At 38.2% G+C, this 26,269-nt stretch overlaps 1 protein-coding gene across 3 annotated transcripts in view; it reads left to right on the forward strand.

Annotated features, from left to right (window-relative positions):
• Positions 1 to 26,269, forward strand: part of efl1 (elongation factor like GTPase 1) — a 160,858-nt gene that overhangs the window by 106,295 nt on the left and 28,294 nt on the right. For all 3 annotated transcript variants that reach the window (XM_004912621.4, XM_002940100.5, XM_012959520.3), the window contains exons 16-17: positions 17,871 to 18,002; positions 22,883 to 23,030. In XM_004912621.4, coding sequence (XP_004912678.2) covers positions 17,871 to 18,002; positions 22,883 to 23,030 — 280 coding nt within the window. The remainder of the gene's footprint in view (positions 1 to 17,870; positions 18,003 to 22,882; positions 23,031 to 26,269) is intronic.

Below are 26,269 nucleotides of genomic sequence, written 5' to 3' on the forward strand. Positions count from 1 at the left end.
CTTGCCTGTATAGCTACAAAGCAGCTGGTTTCTATAAACTATCAGAGCTTCTGATGCAAATGGACTTTGGCAGCATCCAGTAGAAGTTTCAGATGACACAAAGCTTCTTCACACAAACAGTTAAAAATATTATATCTGTAATATTCATTCAAATAAGTTGTCTTGAAAGCTCAGGGGATTTGCAGCTGTACCATTACTGTCATTTCTTGTCACCATCAAGTCTCTATGGCCAAAATAAGTATTTTAACAGTTAGCAAACATCCCAAGTTTCTTTTAAATATTCTAAATACCCATTGTGGGGTTCAGCACTGTCCCAATAGAGGAGGGGATCATAGGCCCCCATCAGTAGCCTGTAACAAGAATACAGAACACCGCCAGTCCTGCACGTAAACCATCTTTTCCTTCCTTATTAGCTTAGCATGAATCAAATCACCAGCCAATAGGATTCCTGCTATACTTATAAGCAGCAATAGGGACTTGATGACAGACTTACCTAAATTGCATTCTTCCTTATTTTGTTTGTTTGACTTATAGAAGGTTTTACTAACAGTGGAGGACCGGGGCCACTTATAATGCATATTATAGGGTGAATTTCTCCTAAACCTTTAGATTCAGAGGGGAGCAAATGAGGACCTTGTTAGGAGACTTGTTTATGCAGTTAATAGAAACTGCAATCCACAGAATTGCTTTATGGGATCTTTAGAATTAATTATGATATGATGAGTGAGAGCTTAAGTAGCAGGAAAACCGTTAAAAATGTTTAATCAAAATCATAACAAGTTCTTAATCGAGGTGAGTCATAAAAATTGCCATCATTTAAGCCATTAAAGGATGTCTATTCTTGCTTTGCCTAATCTTCCACTAATTATTCCTCAGCAAAGGAAAATGATTAGAAAATTGTTCAGGACAAAATGTAAATACACAGATACACAAATCAGCAGCCATTTCCTTTTTGCAGGATAAACACAGGGCTTATTTTGCATAACCAAAAAATAGAGTTATAATAATTATAGTGATTTGTATTAGGGAATTACCAGAAACATTGCCAGGGATAATATTGCAAAAATGTCATGTCTATTAAAGCAGCTTTTTAGGGATCCGCAAAGCATTTCTCACTTTGCCACACTGAACTCTACATCTCAACAGTTGTAATGAGACTCCCTGATTCAGTTAAGCCTTCAGACTCCTGCACTTACTGTTTGAGTTCATTATATGTGTGCATAACAGATTATCTGCCCCAAAGTTTGGAGCAGTGGGATAATCTTAGCAACACCATTGAACCATAAAGTTGTGTATTTGGTTTAAATTCTTGGGTTACCTGTTGGAAAAAATGGCCCAGCGGTCAAAATCAAGGACCCACCTTTTAAGATCGCCTTTATGTTTAGAAATGTTATATCAGTCCCCACTGTAAATTTATTTTCAGATACCAAACACCGACTGTACAAATTCATTTGCTGCTTGTGGGGCTGTAGTACAAAGGTCATTTTGACCTTTCTATTGGTAAATTTCAATTGATAGTTGTGGGCATCACACAACCTAGAGTCTGCACATCCCTAGTTCTCTGTGGTCTTTATAGTTAAAGGAAAACTAAAACCTAACTAAAGAAGTAGTTCACAAATGTTGTACAAAGATGCCCCAGTAGCTCCCCATTTCCTTTTCTGCTGATTCACTGCCCATGCTCCATGCTGCTGTCACTTACAGAGCTTAGGGACCCACTCACACGATACTGTATATATAGGATATAAATGTCACAATATAAGGCTGATGTTATGATCAGCCCTGTAGTATCAGCTTCTTTGATGGGCAAATCTCTTTTTCTGCTTGGTAATTTGTGACAACTCCTAAGCTTAGCTTCTCAACAGCTGCCCATAGCACACTGAGCATGTACAGTGTCACTGACACTCCTAACAGAATCCAAGATGGTGACCCCTTGTGCACTCCTTTGAAGTACCCAATCATTGCTATTATGGAGATTCTGAAACTTAAGTCTGGTACAGTAAATTCAGTTTATAAAATATTGCATTTCTACCCATATTTGGTTTAGTACTCATTTAAGAAAAGTAATAGAAAACGTAACCCTTTTAAAATGTAACATTTTATAAACATAGGATACATTAAAGGACAAAAACAATTTCAGCATGTCTAAATTCATAAATCAGATTGTTCAAAATGGGGATGGTGTAAAATGTGAGTAAGCTTGTTTCTTCTTCCCTCTCTTTTAATAAACCAGATACCATGTCTTAGGGCTATTTGTATTCACAAAACCATTTAGAGGGCTATAGAGGTCACTTTTGTGAACATAAACTGACTTCATTATACAAATGCAGTGTCTGGTAAATGCCAGAAGATTCTAGAGCTAAAGTCAAATTCCAGGGGGGAAACATATGTTTGCCTTATTTTCGTTATAGATGCATATGTGTTTATATGTACATGTATGTATGTATGTATGTATGTATATATGGGATACATGGGATCTTTTATGTGGAAAACTATTATCCAGAAAGCTCTAAATTGACATTTTCACATAGTGTCTTCTTTAAACTTTCCACTCCCTATTTCTGATTTGTTTTGGATGGTATCTAAGTTAGCATAAGTTTGTGATAATGGCAAAACAATCCTATTGGGTAACGTGGGAAAATACTGTTATAGAGATAAATCTACTCAAGCCATCACAGTTTTGCATCCTACTGAACAGGCCAAGGGACCCAATACTTTTTAATAGCTAGTCACTGGACATCCCCCAGCTCTCTCAGGAACTGTGGAATGACTTCCTATAAATGCATAGTGCTATGTCAATTAGCTCTAGGTACAATTATACAATTCTGCTACCTGCATCTCCATAAAGACTTTATATGATTTATAATATTCCTGATATCTCTCTCAAATATTCTCATTCACCAGCAGATGCATTTTGTCTAAAACTCTCCTAGCTTGAAGTGGTTCCAGACAAAAGTGAAATTGGGCTTATATTAGCACTTTTTCCTCTTACTACCAAAACGTTATTACTGAATCAAGTAGCCCCTAATATAGCAGAACAAACCCTCCTCAACTTTCTCTTTACACAGTTGCCTTGAAGTGGAAGTCAAACTATCCACCCCTTAAAAAGTGAATGAATCCAAAAGGTCAATAATACCTTTATACAATAATACCTTTGTATTAACTAATGTACCTGCAAAAAGGTGATAATGTGTGGTCTCCCTGGATACCAGAACACCCGCCTGCTCTAGCATCTCAAACTGCACCCCACCCCTTAGACCACCCCCAGGTAGCCAGGGAAAAACAAGACATAGTATGTTGGGAATATATGTTTATTTATTGATTTGTTTTTGTGTCTTAGTTGTCATACAGCTCTCAATATGTATAAAGGTTGTTACCCAAAAGTGTGAATAAGACATTTTACAGGATATGCCGTGGATTTAACATACCAACCCAAGTAACGCTCAACTATAACTGATAACTGATTAAGATACTGTTACATCTGTTTATTTTAAAAGAAAATATAAAAAAACAATAAAAATAATTTAAAAAAAAAAAAGCTGCAGCTAAAGGAGGCTATACACAGGCTAATAAAAGCTTCTGACTTGGATTCTCCATACTGAAATAGAGTGACCAATTGGCCTGCTGACCAACTGCTTGAAGACAGCATATTTTGCTTTTTATTATAATTAAAAACATTTTCCAAAAATGTGACAATACTCATTTTAAGTTTAAGTGTGTTGGCATGCCTCTGAAAACTGATATGTCATTAGGCAGTTTGCCAAATAACCGTTTCCAATGTGAAAGCTACAAATTTATGCTAACCCATTAGTTGTTTCTTGCTTCTAGTTAATGTTACGTCATTTCTGTGCCATGATTAGTTATCTTTTTCACTCAATAAAATAGCAGGTTGGTTGTTTTGTGTTGCCTTTTTGTGATCATCATTGCAAATCATTTGTCACCCAAAGTCACTGTTTTCTCACTTGTTAATCGTTGGTGGCAAAGACTTCTCTGAAGTCATGGCAGGCTACAAGCCCCAAATAGCATTGTATCTGTGCCAGAATTATAAGAATCTGACGCATGGAAAGTACAAATGGAGTACAAATACAGTGTGCAGTCGTAGCAAATTGCCCCACTTAAAAATTGCCTGATATGACCTAGAGGGGGTGCAAACTAAAGTACTGTAAAGTAAAGTTCAACTGCACTACAGTCAAATGACTATGCTGCTTCTGTATATGTCTCCTGACTGGTTTCTGTGATAACTGGTTGTATGACCCTAGTAGAGATTTGAAGTTAAGGTCAGTCAAACCAACTATATATGTTTTAAGGATTTGTCGTTGTTTATATAATTTATTCTACAATAACATTTAAAGATGGTGTTTATTTCAGATTCATTTATGGTTTAAAACCTTTGTGTTTTACTGCAAACAGTACAGAAATGCTTATTTTTCTTTAACAGTTTTGGGCTGAAAAAAATAACTAAAAAATCAGGGGCCTGTTGGAAGAGTTATCTTATCTGCAGTGTGTTTATATAAAGTTTTCTATTCAACACTCCTGGTGTTTTCCAACTGGCTTAAACAGTTATGTCTGGAGCACTTCAACTCTAGGCCTTCTGTAGGGTAGAGCGCCCTAATCTCTCTAAACAAACAGTATTGATAAGTGGTGATAAATCTGAGTGCAGACAGTCTCATTTGACAGCTTAGTTCAATTACTCTAACCCTCACCGACAGCCCTCCATTCCACTGAATGCTTAAGTGTTGATGTCATCGGTTTCATAAGATAACCATCCTGAGGATTGATTTGCTTTTCTTCCTTCACAATGTGCCAGAAGTTAAAATTTAAACAGTTTCTAATATTGTTTGCTTCTGGTTTTCTATTATGGGACAAAATGTGTCCTCAAGTCTTTTCTGGCTTGGTTGGGTCTATAGCAACCTAACTATGAAAGCAGGGCTAGGGAATGATGATAAATGATATAGATAGGGTTACTTTAAAATATATCTACATGTGTATGCCGTTATTGTTCAATGTAATTGTTCGGTATGTTGTTATTCTGCACATAGAGCGTTAGTCATCATTTATATATGCATATGTGAATCAGTCCACAGGCCCCCCAAGTATGGGCCAGGCAACACCCAGCACTCTTTCAGGGGTCTTGGGTGGGTTTGGGCCAAACATTCCTTCCGCCCACCCCACCAACAGCCAGGGTCAGACTGGGTTGGCAGGACACTGGGGAAAACCCAATGGGTCCAGGCCTTCACGTACCCCGGTGACCAAGGCCCGTTCCCCATGGCACTGCAGACACTCCTCTCACCTGCTTTTGCCAGATCACAGCTGCAAGTTGAGAAAGGTGGTAAACCGAATGTGATGGGGGGGAAGGGTTGGGCAGATGTCTGGAGGGAGGGCTCTTCATTTCTCAAGGGGGGCTCCCTTGTGCCACAGCCCCGGTGGGCCCTGGACACCCTTGTCCAGTGCTGCCCATAACCAACTTCCTTCTCTGGCAGTTGGTATTTATAGACTCGCTTCTCTTTCACCCCACCACTTCAGTGATGTTAGCAATAAGCAGGTTGGACACGGATTTTTAAATGACTTTACTGATGGCTTGCCATGTCGGGAGCAGGCTGGTGGTTTAGGTTCGGGAGCAGCTTGTCCTTATTATTGTCTATTAGTATGGATTACTGACTTCATCAATTTCTTAAGATTATGATTTTAGGAACTGATTTGCTTTTCTTGCAGTCAATCATAAGAAAAAGTTTTTTCATTTTTAAGGCATTTTAAAGATTTTTATCTCAATCTGTTAAAAAAAAAAATACTTAATAGTAAGTGAATAAGTGGTAAACTCTTGCCTCTCCACAGCAACTGTTTAGATCTCTTCCTACCGTTCTCTGTGTGGGATTTCTCACTAAGGAGAGAGTACAGGTATGGGACCTGTTATCCAGAACGCATGGCCCTTGGGGTCTTTCCATAATTTGGAACTCTATACCTTAAGCCTAAACTTAGTCATTTCAACATTAAATAAACCCAACAGGATTGTTTGCCTCCAATAAAGATTAAATATCTTAGCTGGGATTTAAGTAAAATGTACTGTTTTATTATAAAGAAAAAGGAAATAATTCTAACAAAAACTGAATTATTTAATTAAAATGGTTGATGGCCTTCCCATAATTTGGAGCTTTCTGGATCATGGGTTTCCTTTGTAATGGATCCCATAACTGCACTGTTTTCTGTGTAAGTGCTTTAGTATCAAGAACTATGATTGCTGTACCAATCTGGATAAAATCCCACTTCATTTCAGGACAGAATATGATTGTGACTGTAGCTGAAGTCAGGTTTTGGCCAGATGGAAAGATTAAGCAATTTATTTATGTTTACTCCCAAAGGAACTGCATAGGAGACAGTGCTATAGCATTGGGCCTGTAGCTGAAGTCAGGTTTTGGCTTGGAGCGGAGTATAATTGGGGCCGAGGACATTGAAGATAAATGGGCCAAGTATTTTCAGTGTAAATTAAAAATGTATTTTCATGATGTGAATTCATGATTCATCTTGTGACAGTTTGTAGATCATGCCAATTAATAGCGCACTTCTAGGCCTGCTCAGCACAGAGCACATGTACATATTTTATAGTATTACTCTTTACATTGCAAAGGAACTGGAAGTTGGGCAGATGCACAGTAAGGAAAAACTGTTCTCACAAGACTTTTTATAGCAACTGAGTTTTTCTTTAACATGTAATGATGATGTCAAGTACATATCCCAGGAGGACTGCAAATTTGACAATTCTGTTTTAAAGGAAAATATTCATTACAAAGCCAGTAAGCTTAAGAACAGTTACTCAGTATGCAGGAATCCACAATGCACAAGTCTTTGACTGATTGCTACTGAAGTGTTGTGGGGTGAAATATGAATTTTGGACAGAAGTAGAGCAGTGGCCTGTTGTTTACTGTCAGCAATCTCAGGCATTGCACAGAAGTCTATAGTGTTAGCATAATGTCTATCTAATATTTCTGTGCAACAATTTGCTAACCAGTGTAGTACAGGGGAAGGGAATCTTGCCTTTAATGAATACTGGCCAATCAGTTTATTAAACTGTGCTTAGCTTGTCTAGAGCTGAATTGCATACAGGATCGGCAGCAGGCTTTATCTTTTGTTGCTGGGTTACATTTATATTGTTTGACATATTGATGTGTGTTAAATCGCAGCTTTGCATTGCTTGATATTTTGTCAGTTTAGCATTAATAATGCTTAATTAAGTATGGTTAACTACAGACAGCAACCTCTTCCACAGTTTGCTAATACACATGGATTAGTTCTTAAATGACAAATAGAAACAGAGTGAATGAGCCCTATTGTCAGACAAATGAAAGGATATGACTGAACTGTTAAAACCTATCCGACTGCAGGAATGACTAGTATTTGTGCCACAATATCGGCCTGGTCAGTTACTAAAAAACACAGATTATTTTACAAAACCTTGCATATGATGCCAGTATCGGTATGGCCAACATATATGCATTTTCCCTTCTGCCTCATAGCTCCTGGCTCCCTTGGCTTGGATTCTGGCCACTGTCTGAATGGAGTTTGTATGTTTTCCCTGTGTTTGTGTGGGTTACCTCAGATTTTATGTTTTATTCCACAACAATACTGGTCAGGCCCTAATATGGGTTTGTAACACACATATAAGGACACTGTGGGACTCATTTATAAAGTTCACACATCGCAGAATAATTTGCACAGTTAACATATTTATGAAGCTTGATAAGATTGATGCATTAAATGTGCAAAATTAATTGCAAATTTTTATTTGCAGTGCAATTGTCGTTAAGAGTTTTTAAGTATTTCATAATGGCAAAAAAGCACAACTTTTTATGCGCACCAAATTAAGCCACAACTTTGGTGACGTAAAAGAGACAGGCACAGCAGTGCAAAATGTAATTGTTTAGGGGAATACATGTGCAAACCAACCATGTGAGAATTAAATATGTGCTGTGTAAACGTTATAATTATTATTATTATATATTATTATATTATATATTATTAATTAGATACAGGTACAATTTGTATCTGTGAAATGAAAGAACAGGTACTAAGATATTAAAGGGGTTGTTCACCTTTGAGTGATATTCTGAGACAATTTGCAGTTGGTTTTCATTTGTTATTATTTGTTGTTTTTCCAATATTTCACAGTTGTTCAGCAACTCTCCAGTATGGAATTTCAGCAGTTATCTGGTTGCTAGGGTTCAAATTACCTTAGCAACCAGGCAATAATTTGAAAAAGAGACAGGAATATAAATAGAGGAGGGCCTAAATAGTGAGATGAGTAATAAAAACTAACAATAACATTGCAGCCTCACAGAGCAATAGTTTTTTTGTTGCTGGGGTCAGTGACCCCCATTTAAAAGCTGGAAAGAGTTGAAAGAAGAAGGCAAATAATTCAAAAACTTTGCAAAATAAATAATTCTTTAACACACTAAAAGGTGAATCACCCCTTAAAGGACAAGGAAAGGCTAAGTCACTTGGGGGTGGCAAAATGTTAGGCACCCCCAAGTGACTTTAATCGCTTACCTTGTACCCCGGGCTGGTGCCCCTGTTAGGAGAAAACTGCACCAGCCCGGGGTACCTGGAGCGAGCGCTTCCTCCTTCCGGCTTCGTTTTGCCGGGACCCCACGACCGGCGCATGCGCAGTAAAGTGAAAGGTCCAGCTTTTTCACTCTACTGTGCATGCGCACGCGAGTGAAGTAGGAAGCGCTGCAGGTACCCCAGGGCTGGTGTAGTTCTCTCCCAACAGGGGCACCAGCCCAGGGTAAAAGGTAAGCGATTCAAGTCACTTGGGGGTGCCTAACATTTTGGCACCCCCAAGTGACTATGCCTTTCCTTGTCCTTTAAATATATAATAATTGTTGCTGGACTTTCCATTGTTCTCTAACTTTATTTTTAACTCTGTTTCCAGTTTTTGTGTTGTCAATAGAGGTTCCATAAACCTCCTTAATTTTTTCCAAAGCCCTCCTGTCACTCCTTGTATAATATTGTATGAATGATAAAATGGCCTAGAGGGATGGCCGTGGTCTGCCACTGAGAGCATGTCCTCAAACAAAGAGCTCTGAAGTGGCAGAAAGCAGATTATTATCAGAAGTGCAGTATCTATTTCAGCTCAGAATGCTTGGACTTTGTGACAAATAACTTGTCGTTTGCTCAAGTAACTCAGTACATTGTAGTGGGCCAGCAGGATGGGTTCAGTGATTGGATAATCTTTGCTTTCAAGCAGAAGTATTCTTGTAAACCAGAATGTTATTGTATGCGCTCATGCTGACTTCACATAATTCTTTTTATGAAAAGCCAAACTTTCTTAGGAATTGTTATGTGTGCAGTAATAACAAACAGTTGGAGGAATGTTTTGGCTATGTGTCTGCAATCACTTTTTACTTGACCTTTAGTGTCAGACGCGTCTCTGATTAACCTCTGAACTTGTGTGAATGTATGCTTCTGGATTAAAGCAAGTAAAATAAGAAGCTGTGTTCAACTATCAATGCAAACATTGTGTAAACCATGTCCATTTACAGACCTTACCCTATGTGCGTAAATTCACTCATAAATACCACTAAAATATAGAGATTCCGACTGATATGCTTGCACAGATTATTCGTATGTAATCTAAATAGAGGTGTGATGTGTGGCCTCATGTAGAGGCACATTTAGTTACTGTTATTAGCTTTGTTGTTTGGGAATCCCGATCCGATGCGGTGAGGCTACAGGTTTGTTCTAGTTCTGACCACTTCAAAGTTGCAGGTGTTGGGGAAATTGAGTTACCAGAGACCACTTGATGTGAAGGGTAAAGTTTATTTGACACAAGCTCAGTAGTTTCTGAACCCACGAAGAGTCAGAACAAACAATTCCCAGGATTTATATAGTCTTTTACTTGAGAAAGAAATGTCCAAGCATTTTCAGGGAGTAATACGGAGTCACTTCAAAGAGATATGAACTGCATTTACAGCCAAACAGGTGCTCTGCCCTCAAGGCCAGGGTAATAGTAACCAAGGCTAGCTAGACACAAGACCCAGGGGGGCTGCATGGGGGATTTTGCATACACAGAATTTTGTTCTATATTGAAGGCTGCAGACTAAAATTCCTTTACAGTAGGTACTCACAACCCAGCTACAATATTTAGAAACTACTATTAGAACTACTATTAAAGCTAATTTGTGTTTGGTTTATAAATAAACACAGCCACCCTTAAATGCCTTCAGCCCAGCCTCATTAACTGGTGTAATGCCAGAGGTGCCTTACTACCTCTGAAGAGACCAATTGCACATCTCATACATGGAGTTGCTGGTCATTTATTACAAGCACTGTTCCACTTCCACTGCACATTTCCCCACAATGATTTGCAGGTTTAACCCCCATTTATTAAAGGTCCTGGCATTAAAATGCACTCCTTGCACCTCCATTTAGTTGCACTTGACGCCACTATGTCCTTCTTGCCTTCCATTCTGAATTGAGAGCTGTTGCGCCTCCTGATACAGGGGAGTCCTAGAGCTACCGCCACCTCCTGAACAGGTGGTAGCTTTAGGGTTACCTTCATGCCCAAAAGCAGCAGTGCACTTGCACTTAAAGGAGTGGATGCCACTCACGTGCTGAACCCTGAATGATGGCAGGTGGACTTCCGCACAATGCCGCCAGAAGCAGGGGGCAAGTGCATCATACACAATGCGTTGTTGCAACTGCATTGATTGCCCTTGAAATTGCACTTTGCTTACTGCACTTGCAGACATAAATTACCTCTATAGGAACTTAGTAAACTACCCCTTTTGACTCCTCCCAGATTGTGAGCTCTTCCTCTAAGCAACAAAGAGGCGTTAAGTGTGTTTGAGAGAGAGACATTCTTAATACAGGGCCGGAATTAGAGTTAGACAGACGAGGCACCTGCCTAGGGCGCAACAATTGGGCAGGTACCTCTCCTGCCTACCCCTAATAAGCTCTCTTTTACCCGATGCTTGTCGAGCATGGCAAACCCTCCCCCCCCCCCCAGCACGCACTACTTCATACATTCGCATGCAGAGGTATTGGGCCGCCCCTGCTGGAAAGTTAAAGTTCTTATACACCAGCTGAATCTGGCTCTCTGTAAAATAAATTCTACAGTTCAAAATGTTTACATCTCTGATTACTAGATTCCCTGAGCCTGGCAGCCCAAATGACCCATCAGTTTATAAATGTCAGGTTATCTGCTTTGCTGTGGATGTCCTAAGGTTCATATTAAAGTGATAACCATCTCTGGAATGGTGCTGGGTTAGTATGGATCAAAAAGATCTCCAAAATGTCCCAGTTCTTTAGTCTGGAATGTTGGCAGTTCTGTCCTGCCCTACCTTTGACCCTGGCTGGTGTGGAATTATAGGAGTTCTACTTCACAACAATCCATGCCATGTGCTTGACATCCTTGTCTAAGCTAAATCTTATCTTCTCCCTGATGAACTGTTAAAAACATAAGATGTTAACATTACCCTTTTCCTTCTATGACCTTCAAAATGATATACATTCATTGAAAATGTTCAATGATTTTAGTTATTTTTTTTGTGCATGTAACTGCATCTAAGTGCAGTATTTGTCTTCATTTCTGCTTCTGCCGCTAAAAACAATGTAGCACAAATGCCAGTATAGAGAATAGAAGCTATAGACAGATACTGCTTTCAATGGCAATTTCATTTAATTTTCAAACCATTCAAAATATTTAATTCTAGACATTTTTGGAGGGTTTTACCCACTTTAAAGTGACTGAAACCTTTGAAATGTCTCTAAGTATAGTGCATTGGGGCAATTTCTAGAATTTGGCCACCCTGTTGTTAAGTATCCCAGACTTGCAATGCCAGTTAAACAGGTGAAATGGTATGTGTTTAAATTGCAAATAAAAATACAATTTATAAAGAATACAAATCCTAACAAAAATCAACTTCACACTTCTGCTACCTATATAAGTGCATTTGGCTTGTGATTTTGTGCTCTTTGTAGAGTTGCTCGCTATGTATTTCCCAATGACAACACAGTATTTATTATTTCTTGAATTCATTTACAATTAGTTACAATGTAACCTCATACAAACACTGATTTTATGTTTTCTCCCTCCCGCCAATATAAAATACATAATGCCATTACCTGACTGATTTTACATTTTTCCCGGATTTTGTGCCACTTAAAATGGGGTGTTCTACTGTATTTTTTTTCCAGTAAATTGTGTATTTAGAAATGACCAATAAAAAAACACCACAATGAGCTTTTAAATGTTTTAGAAATAGACAGTGGTGTAGGACATATCATAGCAGAAAGGGTGAATGCTCACAGGATTTTTTTTTTTGCTAATGCATTTGTTGCCTATGTGTAACGGTAAAGTAAAGAGGTACAGACTAGTCAGACATTTTGCTTAGTTTTTCTACTCTTCCTACATTGTTTGGGGGGGGGGGGGGGGGTATAGTTTTTCCTTTAACATGCAGGTAACATGCAGTTGACCTTTAGTATGTTCCTTAAACAGGTTAGCTGTAATTATAATGTTTATAATAATATAGTGCTACATGGATACACAGTACTGTACATTAAAGCAATGCAGAAAAGATGGGATACAATGTGGTAACAGAATAGCAATACAAAAATTCAACTGCCTTTAAGATTAAGAGTTAGAGAAAGCAGGTCCCTGGCCTATAGAAATTACAATCTTAGAAGAATTTATAACATCCTTATAATAATAAATTAAGCTGTTTTAGTAGTAGTATTTTTTGTTAGATTTCTTAGATGTGTAACATTTACTATTGATAGCCTTCAAACACTGCAAAAACTCCCTTATGCTGTATCAGTACCTGATTGGTTATGTAAGGTTGGTTATTTTAGGTTATCACCAAATAGCACATAATGCACTTGTTTAAACCAGTGGATCCAAAGGGATTCGATGTTGTAGGGTCAGTTTAAGGATGGTCTGCTTTTGTATAGCATTTTAATACTGTGAGAAAATGGCCTAAAATGCTGTAGAGAGCCACCAGCGGTTGCAGTCAGCCTTATGCCATAATGCTAAACCATCAGTGGCCAGGTGCCTCCTCTTCATATTGAAATTACTGGGTGATAGCATGAGAATATCGTGGAGCATCCTACTGCAAGAGCCTGCAACACAAATGTAGTACTTAGACTGGATAGTGTTGCTTCCCACAACAGCTAACTGCTGTCATAGAAGGCAATGGAGGGTAATTTAGTCACTGGTGTGGCCCTCTTTTAATGTCATGTATAGTGGTGGCTGAGTTTAAAGTTTATTGTGAAATCAAAACAAATTGTGAGATTGTGTGACCTTGGTGATTTACACTATTTGTATATTTAATTTGTTGGAAATCTATTTACACAAAAGTGTGTCACAATGCTGCTCCCTGTATATGGCTGTTATGTGTTTTGTTGTGGTTGAGTAAATAATGACCGCTAAAGTAGCTGCCACAGTTTGGAGAGTTTCCCGCATACCCAATATGAACTAGCCTTGAAGACACTAAATAAACTTGTCTGAGCTGATATTTACGAGGCCAGTCTTCCTGCAGAGTTCATAGCTGATTTTTTTCCTAAAAACTATTTCATAAAAATCATTAAACAGCGTTTGAGTGCGGCTATGAAGTGCGTTACTCAGCTTGTTCACTTTACAATATCTATTCCAGTCCATGTCAGTAGCTCATTCTACCTACAGCAGCGCACAGATAGATTTATGTGATACACGGCTCTCTGAATACTCCCTATGTTTCTTCTTAGAATGTACATTGATCGGAACACAGTATCCCAGCTGGAAAGGCCTCGCTTTGTTCTCAGATAATGGATTGTGCAGGTGTTTTCTCTTAGATTTGATACTAGACGGGAAGTACTGTCTGCTCACACTGTATACCAACAAACATATGTATATCCAGCTTGGAGTCAAACCAGGTTATTGGCTTAGTCTTTCTTCCGTGTATCCATCCCCTCCGGAAACAGAAATGTCTTGTCTAGCAGACAATAAGCAGATTCTGTTGCAGTGTGCTCAGGCAGGTAGCAATCTCGCTACTTAATACCCAGTTTATATCTCTTTACTCTGTATACAGACTTCTAACCATAAACACTACACATTGGTTTCTGCATCTGGGAAGTATCCCATGTTGAAGATTTAAAAAAAAAAAAAAAAAAAAAAAAATTACCAGGTTTATATAGTAAAGATTGAAACTGTGTTTGCACTCAGCTGGTAGTAGCTTAAGGTTACTCATTCCTTTTGTCTTATTGCAGTAAATGCTCCTCTCTAGGCAGCCAAAAGGATCATTAAAAAGCCACTAGAAGGCAGCCCAAAGGATCCATTTCAAATGATTTTAACTTTCTGGTAATAAATGTCTCTAACTGTAAGTGTCCCAGCACTTTTGCACCTTGCATCTCTATATGAAACAAGTGGTTTATGGGATGGACAAATCATTGATGTTCAGGGGTCCCTTTAAGCTATAAAAGCTCCTCCTGTTGGGTTCTCTTCCTTCTAGAATTGACTATATTTTGGTTTAGGGCTGCTCCAATATGAAGCTGCAAATCATTTATTTAGCTCTACTTCTATTCTCTTCGACATCAATTTTTATTTTACTTGAACATATATTTTTCTCTTCAAATGCCCAATATCCACTCTGAGTTTCTATTTTGTGCTTTTTTATTTTTTATACCAAAAACTGTATTTCTTCTGAGAAAGCTGCTTTGTAAGGAAACAAATGGCAGGCAAAGAAAATATTATGGCAGTTTCCTTTCAAGGAACTGACCTGAGTACTGGAGGCACAAAAATCAAGAAGAATTCTGCTTTTTGCAATCTATCTAATACAGTGATTAGTAAAATATTTTAATAGTATAATAGCTTAAAAATACTCTGCCAATGTCTCTACTTGTGTATGAGTTCAAGTGACATAGATAACATAGACAACTTAATCTACAGAACAGTGCGGAGCTCCATAGAACATGTTGGCAAATCCATTTGGCTGATTAGCTACCTGACCAATGCTAAGGTCAGTGCCTGTATTGGTCAATTTTGTTGACAAGTGTGTGTGTTTATTAATAAACCACCCACAATGCATTTGGGCCTGCCACATACACCGATTAAAACAGATGCCACCTTGGCTTTTCTTGTAGGCTAGAAGCTGATTTTGATGTGCTGGGAATGTATTTAACAGGGCTTGCACTTGATTGTTTCCTAAAGATTTATTCACCTATCCTTTCACCCATATGTTGCATACAGGCCACATACTCCATAGTGATTCACAATACTTCCTGTTGCCTTGTGTCCTATACTGCAATATTTCTATATTACATTACATTACATTAACATTTATTTATAAAGCGCCAACATATTCCGCAGCGCTGTACAATAAGTGGGTTACATACATTGGCCATTAAATGTATCACATTTATGTTGGGCACTACAGTGGCGCAATGGTTAGCATTGGTGCCTTATAATGCTAGGATCCTACATCAGGGCACTATCTGCAAAGAGTTTTAGGGCCGTGACACACAGGGAGATTAGTTGCGACAAATCTCAGTTGGCGCGGGCGACTAATCTCCCTGCAATGCCATCCCACCGGCTAGAATGTAAATTGCCGGTGGGATGGCATACACAGCGACGCGATTTGCTGAAGTCGCCTTGAGAGGAAACTTTGGTGACTTCGGCAAATTGCGGCAACGCGTATTCCATCCCACCGGTGATTTACATTCTAGCCAGTGGCATTGCGGGGAGATTAGTCACCTGCGACAACAGAGATTTGTTGCGGTGCGACTAATCTCCCGGTGTGTCATGGCCCTTAGGCCTTCTGATTAAAAATCGGCTACTTAGTGCTGTGAGTGATTATATGATTGTTGGGGAAAACATAAGCTGTGGTTATGAAATAGCAATAGTATAAAAATGTGCATATAGTGAATTGTTCCTCTGTGTAATGTGCATTTAGATCTTCAATCACTGCTCACAAGCAAACAAGAAAAGATAGTGAAAAAAAAAAAATTAGTGTAAAAAGGATTTGGCCAGTTTTATGCTAGTAGAAAATAAAGTGCAAAATCAATGAAAACGGATTATATTTAAACATAATTCATACCTGAGCTGCCACAATGATTGCAATTTGTAGGTATAAATTTAGCATGGGCTATAAATCAGCAGGCGTGTGTCTAATTGAATTCACCATGCTAGTGCAGAAAATGTAAATGTAATGCTCACAGAGAATGAAATGCAGATGTGCCACACACTACAGGCCCTTCATTCACTGCCAGTAAGTTCCCACAGTGTTAGCTGTATCAATTACAACAATTTAATTTCCCATTAAAAAGTCATTAGCATAAAAGCCTTACTTCATGGCAATGCTAGCAATGAATTTTAAAATTCAATGTCATAAAGATTTTGGTTTTGGGATTTTACTTTGCTATGTGTGGCTCAATGAAGTGACATTATATGGGAGGTATAGTGCACTGCTTTCAGTCTGTTTCTTAATGGAACCCCCACCTATGCCCCTGCCCAGAAGTAGCTGGGTTTAATGGTACGGCATCATTGTTTCATCGTTTGCCATGAGATACAGGCGATGGAACTGTTGGAAGTCATGGAAGCACATGCTTTATGCCCAATAGCATTATTTTACTTTACAAAATCTGTGGAGACTTGCATGCTGAAACCTTATGAAATTGCTCTGGGCTCGCACAACACTTGTGTTTGTTTTTTTTTTTTTTAATGCTGCCTTTTATAATGGGAAACCCACAGAAAAACATTTTCATTGCATTGCCTTGGTGCCAGCTTACTGTTATCCTTCACTTGTCATGAGAGTGTGTTTGTTTGTCTTCAGGTACTTCTTTAGCATCCATCTGCTATATGGGCAGCTAGAGATAACTCCTTGGGGAGGAGGCATTTTCTAGAAATCACCACATTATAGTGTAGCAAGAGCTTTTCTTTGCTAATGGCCCATTAAATTGTGTGACTCCATGTGCTCAGTACATTCCATTTAATGCAATTACCAAAACCTTTTCACATTTGTTTTGCTTGTACTTGTACCCTGTATAACATTCCAAAACTTTTAGTAGATTTGAATGGAATTTCCCTACTACTTTAACAGGCAAAGATTTCTATGCATGGCAGGCATTTAAAAATGTTCTATCTTGATTTTTTTTCCTTTTTTTTTTTTTTTTAAGGGATGGGGTGAATTTAAACAGCTAGTGGAAGAAATCCTTATTATGTTTGACACACTAGCAGTACAATGTAGGATGGTCCTGGTTGACAAAAACTTGCTTCTGCATTTCTTCTAAAGTCACCTAAGCCTTCTAAGTCAACAGATGATATAACATTAATAAAAAGTATGGAAAGCTGCCAGATTACATATAATAATTCACTACTATAGCAGAGATATATCCATATGATTGAGAAACTCTCAACCTCCCATACTAAAACAGTTTTATTCCTCTAAAGGCACCATACCCACATATAGCTCCCAACTTATTAGAATATAGAAAGCAGCAGACCATGGATGAAATTGTGAGTCGCCTGTGATAAATCTCTGCTAGCACGGGCGACTAATCCCTCCATAGGGCATTAGCCTAAAGGCCTAGATCATTATTGTTATTGGCCTGCTTGGCTGGTATAGTAAGTTCTGTATTATTATAAATTCAGAATTTATACCTATATTCCTTTAAGGGTAATGTCCCACAGAGAGATTAGTCGCCCAAGACAGATCTTTGCTACCCTGTGGGCGACTAATCTTGGCAACAAAGGAAATAATATAGAAAATAAAGGGTTCAGAAACTTTTAAGCACCACTGTATATGCCATAATTGTAACCTTATTCAAATTTAACTTACTTTACTTTTTTGCCTGTTCCATCCACTTTAATTAACCTTTTTTTCTTATTTTAATTTTTTTTTATTTCTTAGGTATTGGAGGTTTGGAAGAATTTGTTCTAAAGTCAGCAACACTGTCCACTTCACCAGCTTGTCCACCCTTTATTCCTCTTAATTTTGAAGCAACTCCAATTGTCCGGGTAGCTGTTGAACCAAAGCATCCAAGTAAGTTGTCTTCACGCTTATGGACCCTCAGCACCAGATTCTCTTACTTTGCACTGACTCCCTTTAAATCTATGTCTATACCCTGTTTCTGCCTGTGCATGCTTCCCTCTGCCTAGTCACGCTATGCCACAATCAGGAGCTTTAATCTGTTCCTGTGTTGCCAGGCTAGTTACTGTGTCACATTATAGTGGCTTTCAGATCAGTTTTCATCTGCCCATATACTACATGCTGGTATGTCTGCAACCTACATACTGCAACCCCATGCTTCCCAGGGCAGCTGTGTTGCACTTACCACTAAATACCAATCTAAGTAGAAAAAAAAATACTTTGTTTTTTTAATAAAGCAGTTTTTTTTTCTTTTTACTTTCTCAACTAAAATAGCTTCTGACCTTCCCATGTTAGACTGATATGCAAGTGCCAGAAGCTGTTTGATGAGGAACAGAAGGTGCACTACAGGTCTCTTCATTCACTTTTGCAATGAAACCTGAGAAAGAACACATTTTAGATTCTTTGTATTAAAGAGTGAGGGGGAAGAGATTATGACATGGCTTTATGGAAATATGAACTATAAACTGAATTTTATGGTATGAAATATGATTTATGGAAGTGTCAGATTTCTTTAGAGTAACCAACATGAAAGAGAGTCTGCAGACTCTTTTATCAGAAGGCTGTAAGAGCTGACAAAATATGTCAGTGTCATTTTAGGCCTCAAAAGGATATGCACATAGATGTTGGGTATTGAGATTTGAGAGAGCTGGATATCCGCAAAGTTTTAGATGCAGAACGATTTAACCATGACTTAAGTGAAGAGGAGTGAAACTGCTGTGGTTATATACAGTACTATACTATGAAAGGTCAAATTACTGTGGGGAGCCCCCAATTAGTGATTCTACTTACTGGTTAGCCAGTGCTGTGCCACCATCTTCTGGTGTCCACATCAGGTTTGGGCAAGCATGTATCATAGAACTATTTTCGAAATATCTGTGCATTCTCTGGAGTGATGAATCGCACATGCTTCCACATTTGGCCCTTTCATGGACAATTCTGTGTTTGGCAGATGCCAGGAGAACACTGCCTTCCTAAATGTGTAACGATGCGTAACAATTCTGTGTTTTTGCTTTGTGGCAACTATTTGGGGAAGGTCTTTCCTGTTTCACAAAATAAAGTCCATACAGAATGGGTTTGCAAAGCTTGGAGAGTAAGAACTTGACTGGCCTGCACAGAGCCCCAGCCATCAACCCAGCTGAACACTTGTTGGATAATTTGGAACTCTGACTCTGAGCCCGGCCTGATCTACATCATCAGTGTTCATTCTAATAATGATTGTGTCCTGAACGAAAGCAAATACTGCCAGAAATGTCCCAGAATTTGGTGCAAAGCCTTCCCTAAGGTGTAAGAGTAGGAAGGAGAAGACCAATCATATACTAATACCATTAGTTTTGGAATGGAAAAGGCAGGTGCTCAGATACCCTTATCTATATAGTGTAGTTCAAATACTATATATAATCAGCCTCCCTAAAGTTTGTATTACTTTTGTTTTACTTAAATGCAAACAAGATTTCTGGCATTTTAGCTAAAAATTATTAGGGGAACTCAAACGCAACTTAAGCTTTTGAAAAGTTAACATAATTTCTAGCAACTTTGCAATATACAACAATTTAAAAAATGCAGCCTTTTCATGATTTGTGTTGTAATAATATGGTTTTAAACAGTTACCTAAGCCTGGCCCCCTGTTATCCTGCTGATCTGGCTGACTACTTAAAGGACATGTAAACCCCCCACACAAAAATTGAATCAGTGAACAGCCTCTTTAAAATCTTTCAATACCTGCCACTCTGGTTGTTCAGAGGTTAATAGTAAGGCTGTGACATCTCCTTAATCACTTGGATTTGCTTCTCCTCCTGTAACCCACTCGCACCCCTCCCTCAGGAATTTGCTTTGGCTGTTGGCTTGTGGGCATGCTCAGTTGTTCTAAGCTCACATTACTAAACACACCCCCAGTATAGCAGCCAGTGAAGAGATGCCATTGCTGGTTCCCATAGAAACTCAGCTCTAGCTGTCTGCTTCAATTTTTTTTCTCCTGAGCTCAGCTTTATCATTACAGTGCTCAAACAAAGCAGAACTTTTATCAGAGACAGTTGTGCCTGTGTGAGCCTCTTTATCCTTGATGAAATGTATGCTTAATAAGGGTCTGTGTGTGTATGCTGTTTGCAGATTTAAACGTAACTGATTATGTATCAGAGAAAAAATGGCCACCGGGTGAAAGCTGCTATTTGGTTTAGGAAAATGTGATGGTGCTGGCAAATGGAGGGGAAATATGCAGTACAAATTATGCCATTTGGGTGGGGGAGACGTGCCGAGCTGATATACATTGTAGGCAAATGTAGGCTTTACATGTCCTTTAAGGCTCAAAAAAATGTAACAGTAGTTGACCTCAGCCTGCCTTCAGCCTGCATCCTCCAGATCTCACAATCCCCTGCACACGTGATGTCGATAAGGACAGTGCAGTGCATTGTGGTTTATGTAGTTTCTGCCTGCTGTCTGTAAGCTGTAAAGTTGTTACAATTTGTAACATCAATGTTTTAGGCCCTCCTTCCCTTCCAGGATTTCAAATGATGCAGGAAGAGAAGAACTGTTTTGCAGCTGGATTTCAGCATATTAAAATGGTTTTCTGTAGATCAGCCTGAAACGCAGCTTTTCTCGGCACATTCCCTATATATTTAGAGGAGTATAATGCGCCAACGTCATCTTATTTTTTACACAGTATATCCCCTTTAAATCAAATGGGTTATTAAAATATTATAATAATTATTATAATAATATTATTATAATAATATTATAATAATAATTATTTATTTTATGTGAACATTATGATTGTACTTAGCACAATGTAATAATGCACTCATTAGAGTAGGTAAAGGCCTAGCACAAGCGCAATTTTATATACTGGATAAAGTGGTGGAACCTGAGTAGATTTTACTTTATTAAATAATGTTTCAAACACTAAATGTTTAATTTACACAGCTAAACATTTATGAATGTTTCTCCCTCCCACTCTTTTATCATCCCAAATCCTTTTATATGACTAATCTCCTTCCCTATGCTAGCCAGCCTCATGCTAACTCTTGTCAGTCTTTTCTCTACATTATTGATACTGTTAGGTGTTCAGCTCCTGTTTCTTTCTCCAAATCCACTTCAACCTCAGTTCCCCTTCAAGAGGGAATGCTATTAGTTTCTGGAGTGAATCTAATCCCGGGGCTACTTAATACCTGCTAAGTACTATTCACCATGGGCACATTCATGCCAGCTGCTTCCACTTCCAATTACTTGCTGGCTTGCTCTAAATTCTAAACAAGGTGTTTTTGTGCTCACAATGGAGTGGAAGAGAAAGTGGAAACATATCTGATCCAAAACAGTTAAATGAATGAAAGCTGAAAATGTAAAATCTGTTTAATATACTGTAGTTGTCAAGCAAAGAGAATGTACACCTTATTGGATTAATATAAGTAAGTGATGATGTATGGAAGACCCATGGGTGGGTTGTGACTCTCGTCATGCTCGTTAAACATATTTGCATGACACCATCACTTTAATATAATTGTCCCATGAACATGCAGTATGAGAAATAATCAACCCAATACATGTACAAAGCTGAACAGCATAGATGTAAGGCAACTGACCTTATTGTCTGTGGTAGTGTTATTATGTGTTACAGGTATAGAATCCGGAAACCCGTCCAAAAATGTCCGAATTATGGGAAGGTCATCTCCCCATTATAATAAAATAATTCAAAGTTTTAAAACATATTTCCTTTTTCTTTGTGATAAAAATCAGTACCTTGTACTTGATCCCAACTAAGGTATAATTAATCCTTATTGGAGGCAAAACAATCCTATTGGGTTTATTTAAGGTCTAAAATATTTTTTAGTAGATTTAAGGTATAAAGATCCAAATTACAGAAAGACCCCTTATCCAAAAAACTCCAGGTCCCGAGCATTCTGGATAACTGGTCCCATAACTGTATTATGTGTTATACTGGTGTTATGTTATGTTCAAGTCAAAAGGGTTGAGGAGACCGCCTGATACGTATGCAAATAAGTCAAAGGGATTCTGGGAACAAATTCCTTTAGGCTCCTAGAAAAATCCCATTAACATGGGTTTATCCTATAAGCTAACGCTCACCCACTGGGTTTTTAAAGCAAAAGCCAGGATAATAGCTGATCAGATTCCCAACTACAAACTGGTTTTGCCCTTCTTGGGGCTCATCAGTGTAGCGCAGGGTTTTCTGATCAGCTTAGGTAGAGCCAGGAGTGGGGATTCACAAAGAAGTCAAAAGAGTTGAGGAGACCGCCTCATACATATGCAATTAAGTCTTTATGTGTTAGGTCTTATTGTATGTGTTAGTGTCTAAAGGTCTCCAGATTCACTAAAAGCATCTCGTTGCTATAGTGACAGTGCCATAGTGGTTTACATGCAAGACTGCACTGTGCCTGGGACACTCATGTGCCAACTGTATCTCACTCCTACTAAACACAGGCAGTGACATGTACAGAGCAAGGGGCAACTTTATGAGCTAAGTAATTACTAGTTATTGAATATTGACTGCAGTTTAGAAACAGCTGAATAGCAATTGGTGAAAGTTCCAGCACACTGAATAAGATGACATAAAAAGTTCTCTGTCTTGCACTGGCTGGGGCGATATATATATAAATATTTTATATACTGTATCTGTTGCCTGAGAAAGTTAGACTGGGTCATCCAAGCATCCAATTTAGAGCTCTATGGGACAAGGATTTTCTGAATAATGATATGTACTCCATATGAAATGTAATACATGATTAAACCCCCCCCCCCCCCCCACCATTATGTATTTTTTCTAGGTGAAATGCCCCAGCTGGTAAAAGGAATGAAGCTTTTAAACCAGGCTGACCCTTGCGTGGAGGTTTTAATACAAGAAACTGGAGAGCATGTCCTGATCACTGCTGGAGAAGTTCACCTACAGCGCTGCTTGGATGATTTAAGAGAGAGGTTGAAAAATACATATATTTCTGTAATCAGATAGTAACTGGCCTTGAATCCTCACTAATTTATGTTGGTTACTGTAATATTTTCCCTTTGCAGAGGGAGTTTTAGTTGGACATCACTGATAGAAATATGAAAAATACATATTGTTTATTAAACAATATCATTTGTCATTTTACCCAGGACAGTATTTAAGCCAGCCCCTCCCCAACACTAACCAAGCTTCCAAAGTGTCTGCGGATTCAGTTACAAAGGCCTAATTCCTTTTTGACAACACTTTTCCATTTAACACAGTTGCTTCTGATCATTCCTCTGCTATGCATACAAATTGTTAGCACGTGTTAGAGACTCCGAATTGCTTGCTAGCTATTTTAATTTGCTAGGGCAAAATAGATTTGTTACTGTTTTCTTCGGGTTAGGAGGGTCATGGTTTGGAATTCTGTTATGTCTTTGATTAACTGTTTTGCTTAATGACATCTATCTATCCATCTATATTCATTCATGTATATACTTTTAAACAATGGACTGTACTTATACAATGTTAGTAACTGTAGCTTCCATGTTGGCCACACAGTAAGGGGCAGATTTTTTTTATGTAGTGTAAAAAATGGGTCTCTACACATCATAATTTTTTTCTTCTGCCAGAACTTACGTGAAATAATGGCGGAAAATCTAATGTTCAGACTGCAAACTTCTCTGTTTATTTAGCACAGCTTTTAACACCGTTTTTCAGCGAATTTCATTTTACACAGCATAATAAATAGGCATTTTTAAGCCCCCCAACTCATTAGGAGGCTCTAGTTTAAACAAAGGCCTTTTCTACCACATCATTTATTAAATCTTATTGTAGTTTCATTATCACTCTGTTTTTGTGTTTACAATTACCTGCAAGAATAATTACTTTCCCAGGCTGCTAATAAATTAAATGAACATACTGTATTATAAGATGTCCAATTTAAAGAAAATGAATGTCTTCCTCACTTGCCAATAACTCAATTAAATCTGTCTAAACACACTTCCATATCTTCCTGCTACCCTAATTAGCCTAGAATTACTACAGAAAATATTAAGGGTCAATTTTCACGCCTCTTGTTGTGTTTGAATACGGTTACATTCTAAAAGCAGCCCATCACAATATTTCTTTCAAATAGTACTAGGCTTAGGAAACTAGTTGGGGCATGTTCCAAAATGCACATTTTGTTTCCCATTTAGAATTTAGTGCATTAGCTGGTCACTGCTTCATAACTAGCAGTTTAGCTTTTAGTTCATTTCACAGCCACTTTTGTTAGGAGCTAGACCACTTAAACTGATCTTAGTGAAATGTGATGCAGCACCAAGTGTAACCAACCTCATCCATCAGTCTGAAACAGGAGTGTCAGGTTCCTTTCCTCAAAGGCATAGCAGGTGCTGGGAATATTCCTTGTGCAGGGGGAGATTATTTCCTGAAATTTCACTCTGTTTTGGTTCTTTAAGAATGCAACTTGAAAGTTTAAAGTAAGGCTGACCATCCCGATATTGGCACAGATGTTTGCAAATTGTGCAGTCATTTGGCCTTTTGCAGTAAGATTTCCATTTGCTAATAATGTTTGGGCTTTTTCCTACTTATATCCCATCCTTCTGTTCTCTTTGTGATGCTTAATGATTTAGAGATAAACCAGATCATACCTTTTCTAACTGTACAACCCTGTTTTCAAAAAAGTTAGGACACTCTGTAAAGTATAAATAGAGAATGGGATAATTTGCAGATAATTTAAACCCTATATTTAATTGCACTGAATACAAATACAACATATCAAATGTTGAAACTCAGGAATTTTATTGCTTTCTAAAAAATATGTGCTCATTTTGAATTTGATGTCAACAACACATTTCAAAAAAGGGCATGAAAAGACTGAAAATGTTATATAATAAAAAGAGCAAGTAAAGATGGGGAGGGGGACCCCACTCTGTGAAAGACTGCATGGACAAATATTTTAACAATTTAAGAATAATGTTCCTCAATGTTAAATTCTAAAGAATTCTGGGACTTCATCATCTACAGTACATACCGTATATACTCGAGTATAAGCCGATCCGAATATAAGCCGAGGGACCTAATTTTACCTAAGAAAACTGGAAAAACCTATTGACTCGAGTATAAGCCTAGGGGGGGAAATGCAGCAGCTTCTGCTAAGATTCAATAATCAAAATAAATATCAATAAAATCAGGATCTGTCAATCTTACTGAACAAATACAGTAGAAGTCACTAAAGTCTGTCCCATGAGACAATCTGTAGTGACCAGATCACTTTGTGCACTTTACTTCTAATATAGTCAGGCCCATCTTCTGGAGACCATCAATAGGAATGCTGAGAGATTCAAAAGAGACTGTATGCTTATAATGCACAGTGCCCTCTAAATAGGCCATGCAAAATAGCAAACCTAAATGAACCTTCACTATCAGCACCTCTGCATAGTGACATAGACAATATCTGATGTAATTCTATACAAGTATGTATATTATTAGTTTATACAAAAAGCAATTTATTCAACATAATTTTCTATGCGTGATAAAATCACTTGAAAGAATAATTTCTGTCTTTTAATTCTTTGCCCCGGGTTCTAAGAAATCAAAGCTCTGTATTTTAAATGGAGTAACCTAGCTGATAAAAGTATAAAACTTACTTTTTCAGTTTTTATACAAATAGTGCATGTTCCATAGATCCCAATGATCAAATGTACACCGTAGCTCTGCAAACCAGGATTGACATGTAGGGAGCGTGTGATGTCACGCTGGGGGGCGGAGCAAGGAGTCAGGAAGGTTAAAAGATTCAGAGAATCCTAACAAATCTCTGTGCACAAGAGACATAGACATGGTCTGTGTGCCCTCAGGTGGCACTGCATAAAAACAGATTCAATTCTGTAGTGGGAATCACTGCATGGGCTCAGGAATACTTCAGAATCCACACATGTAAGTTACAACTCCATGCAAAGAAGAAACCATATATAAACGTGATCCAGAAACACTGCCTCCTTTTTTGGGCCCAATTGGTCTCCTCAGTTCCCACATGTTACAGAGGGCTGTTAATAGGAGAAGTGATGCAACACAGCAGGAAACATGCCCATGTCCCAACTTTTTTAGAAACAAGCATATCATTTTCAGAAAATAACATTTCTCAGTTTCAGCATGTAATATGTTGTCTTTGTACTATTTGCAATTATATAGGGCAAATCATCCCATTCTCTTTTTATTTCTATTTTACACA

Source organism: Xenopus tropicalis, chromosome 3, assembly GCF_000004195.4.
Source record: "Xenopus tropicalis strain Nigerian chromosome 3, UCB_Xtro_10.0, whole genome shotgun sequence".
NCBI lineage: Eukaryota > Metazoa > Chordata > Amphibia > Anura > Pipidae > Xenopus > Xenopus tropicalis.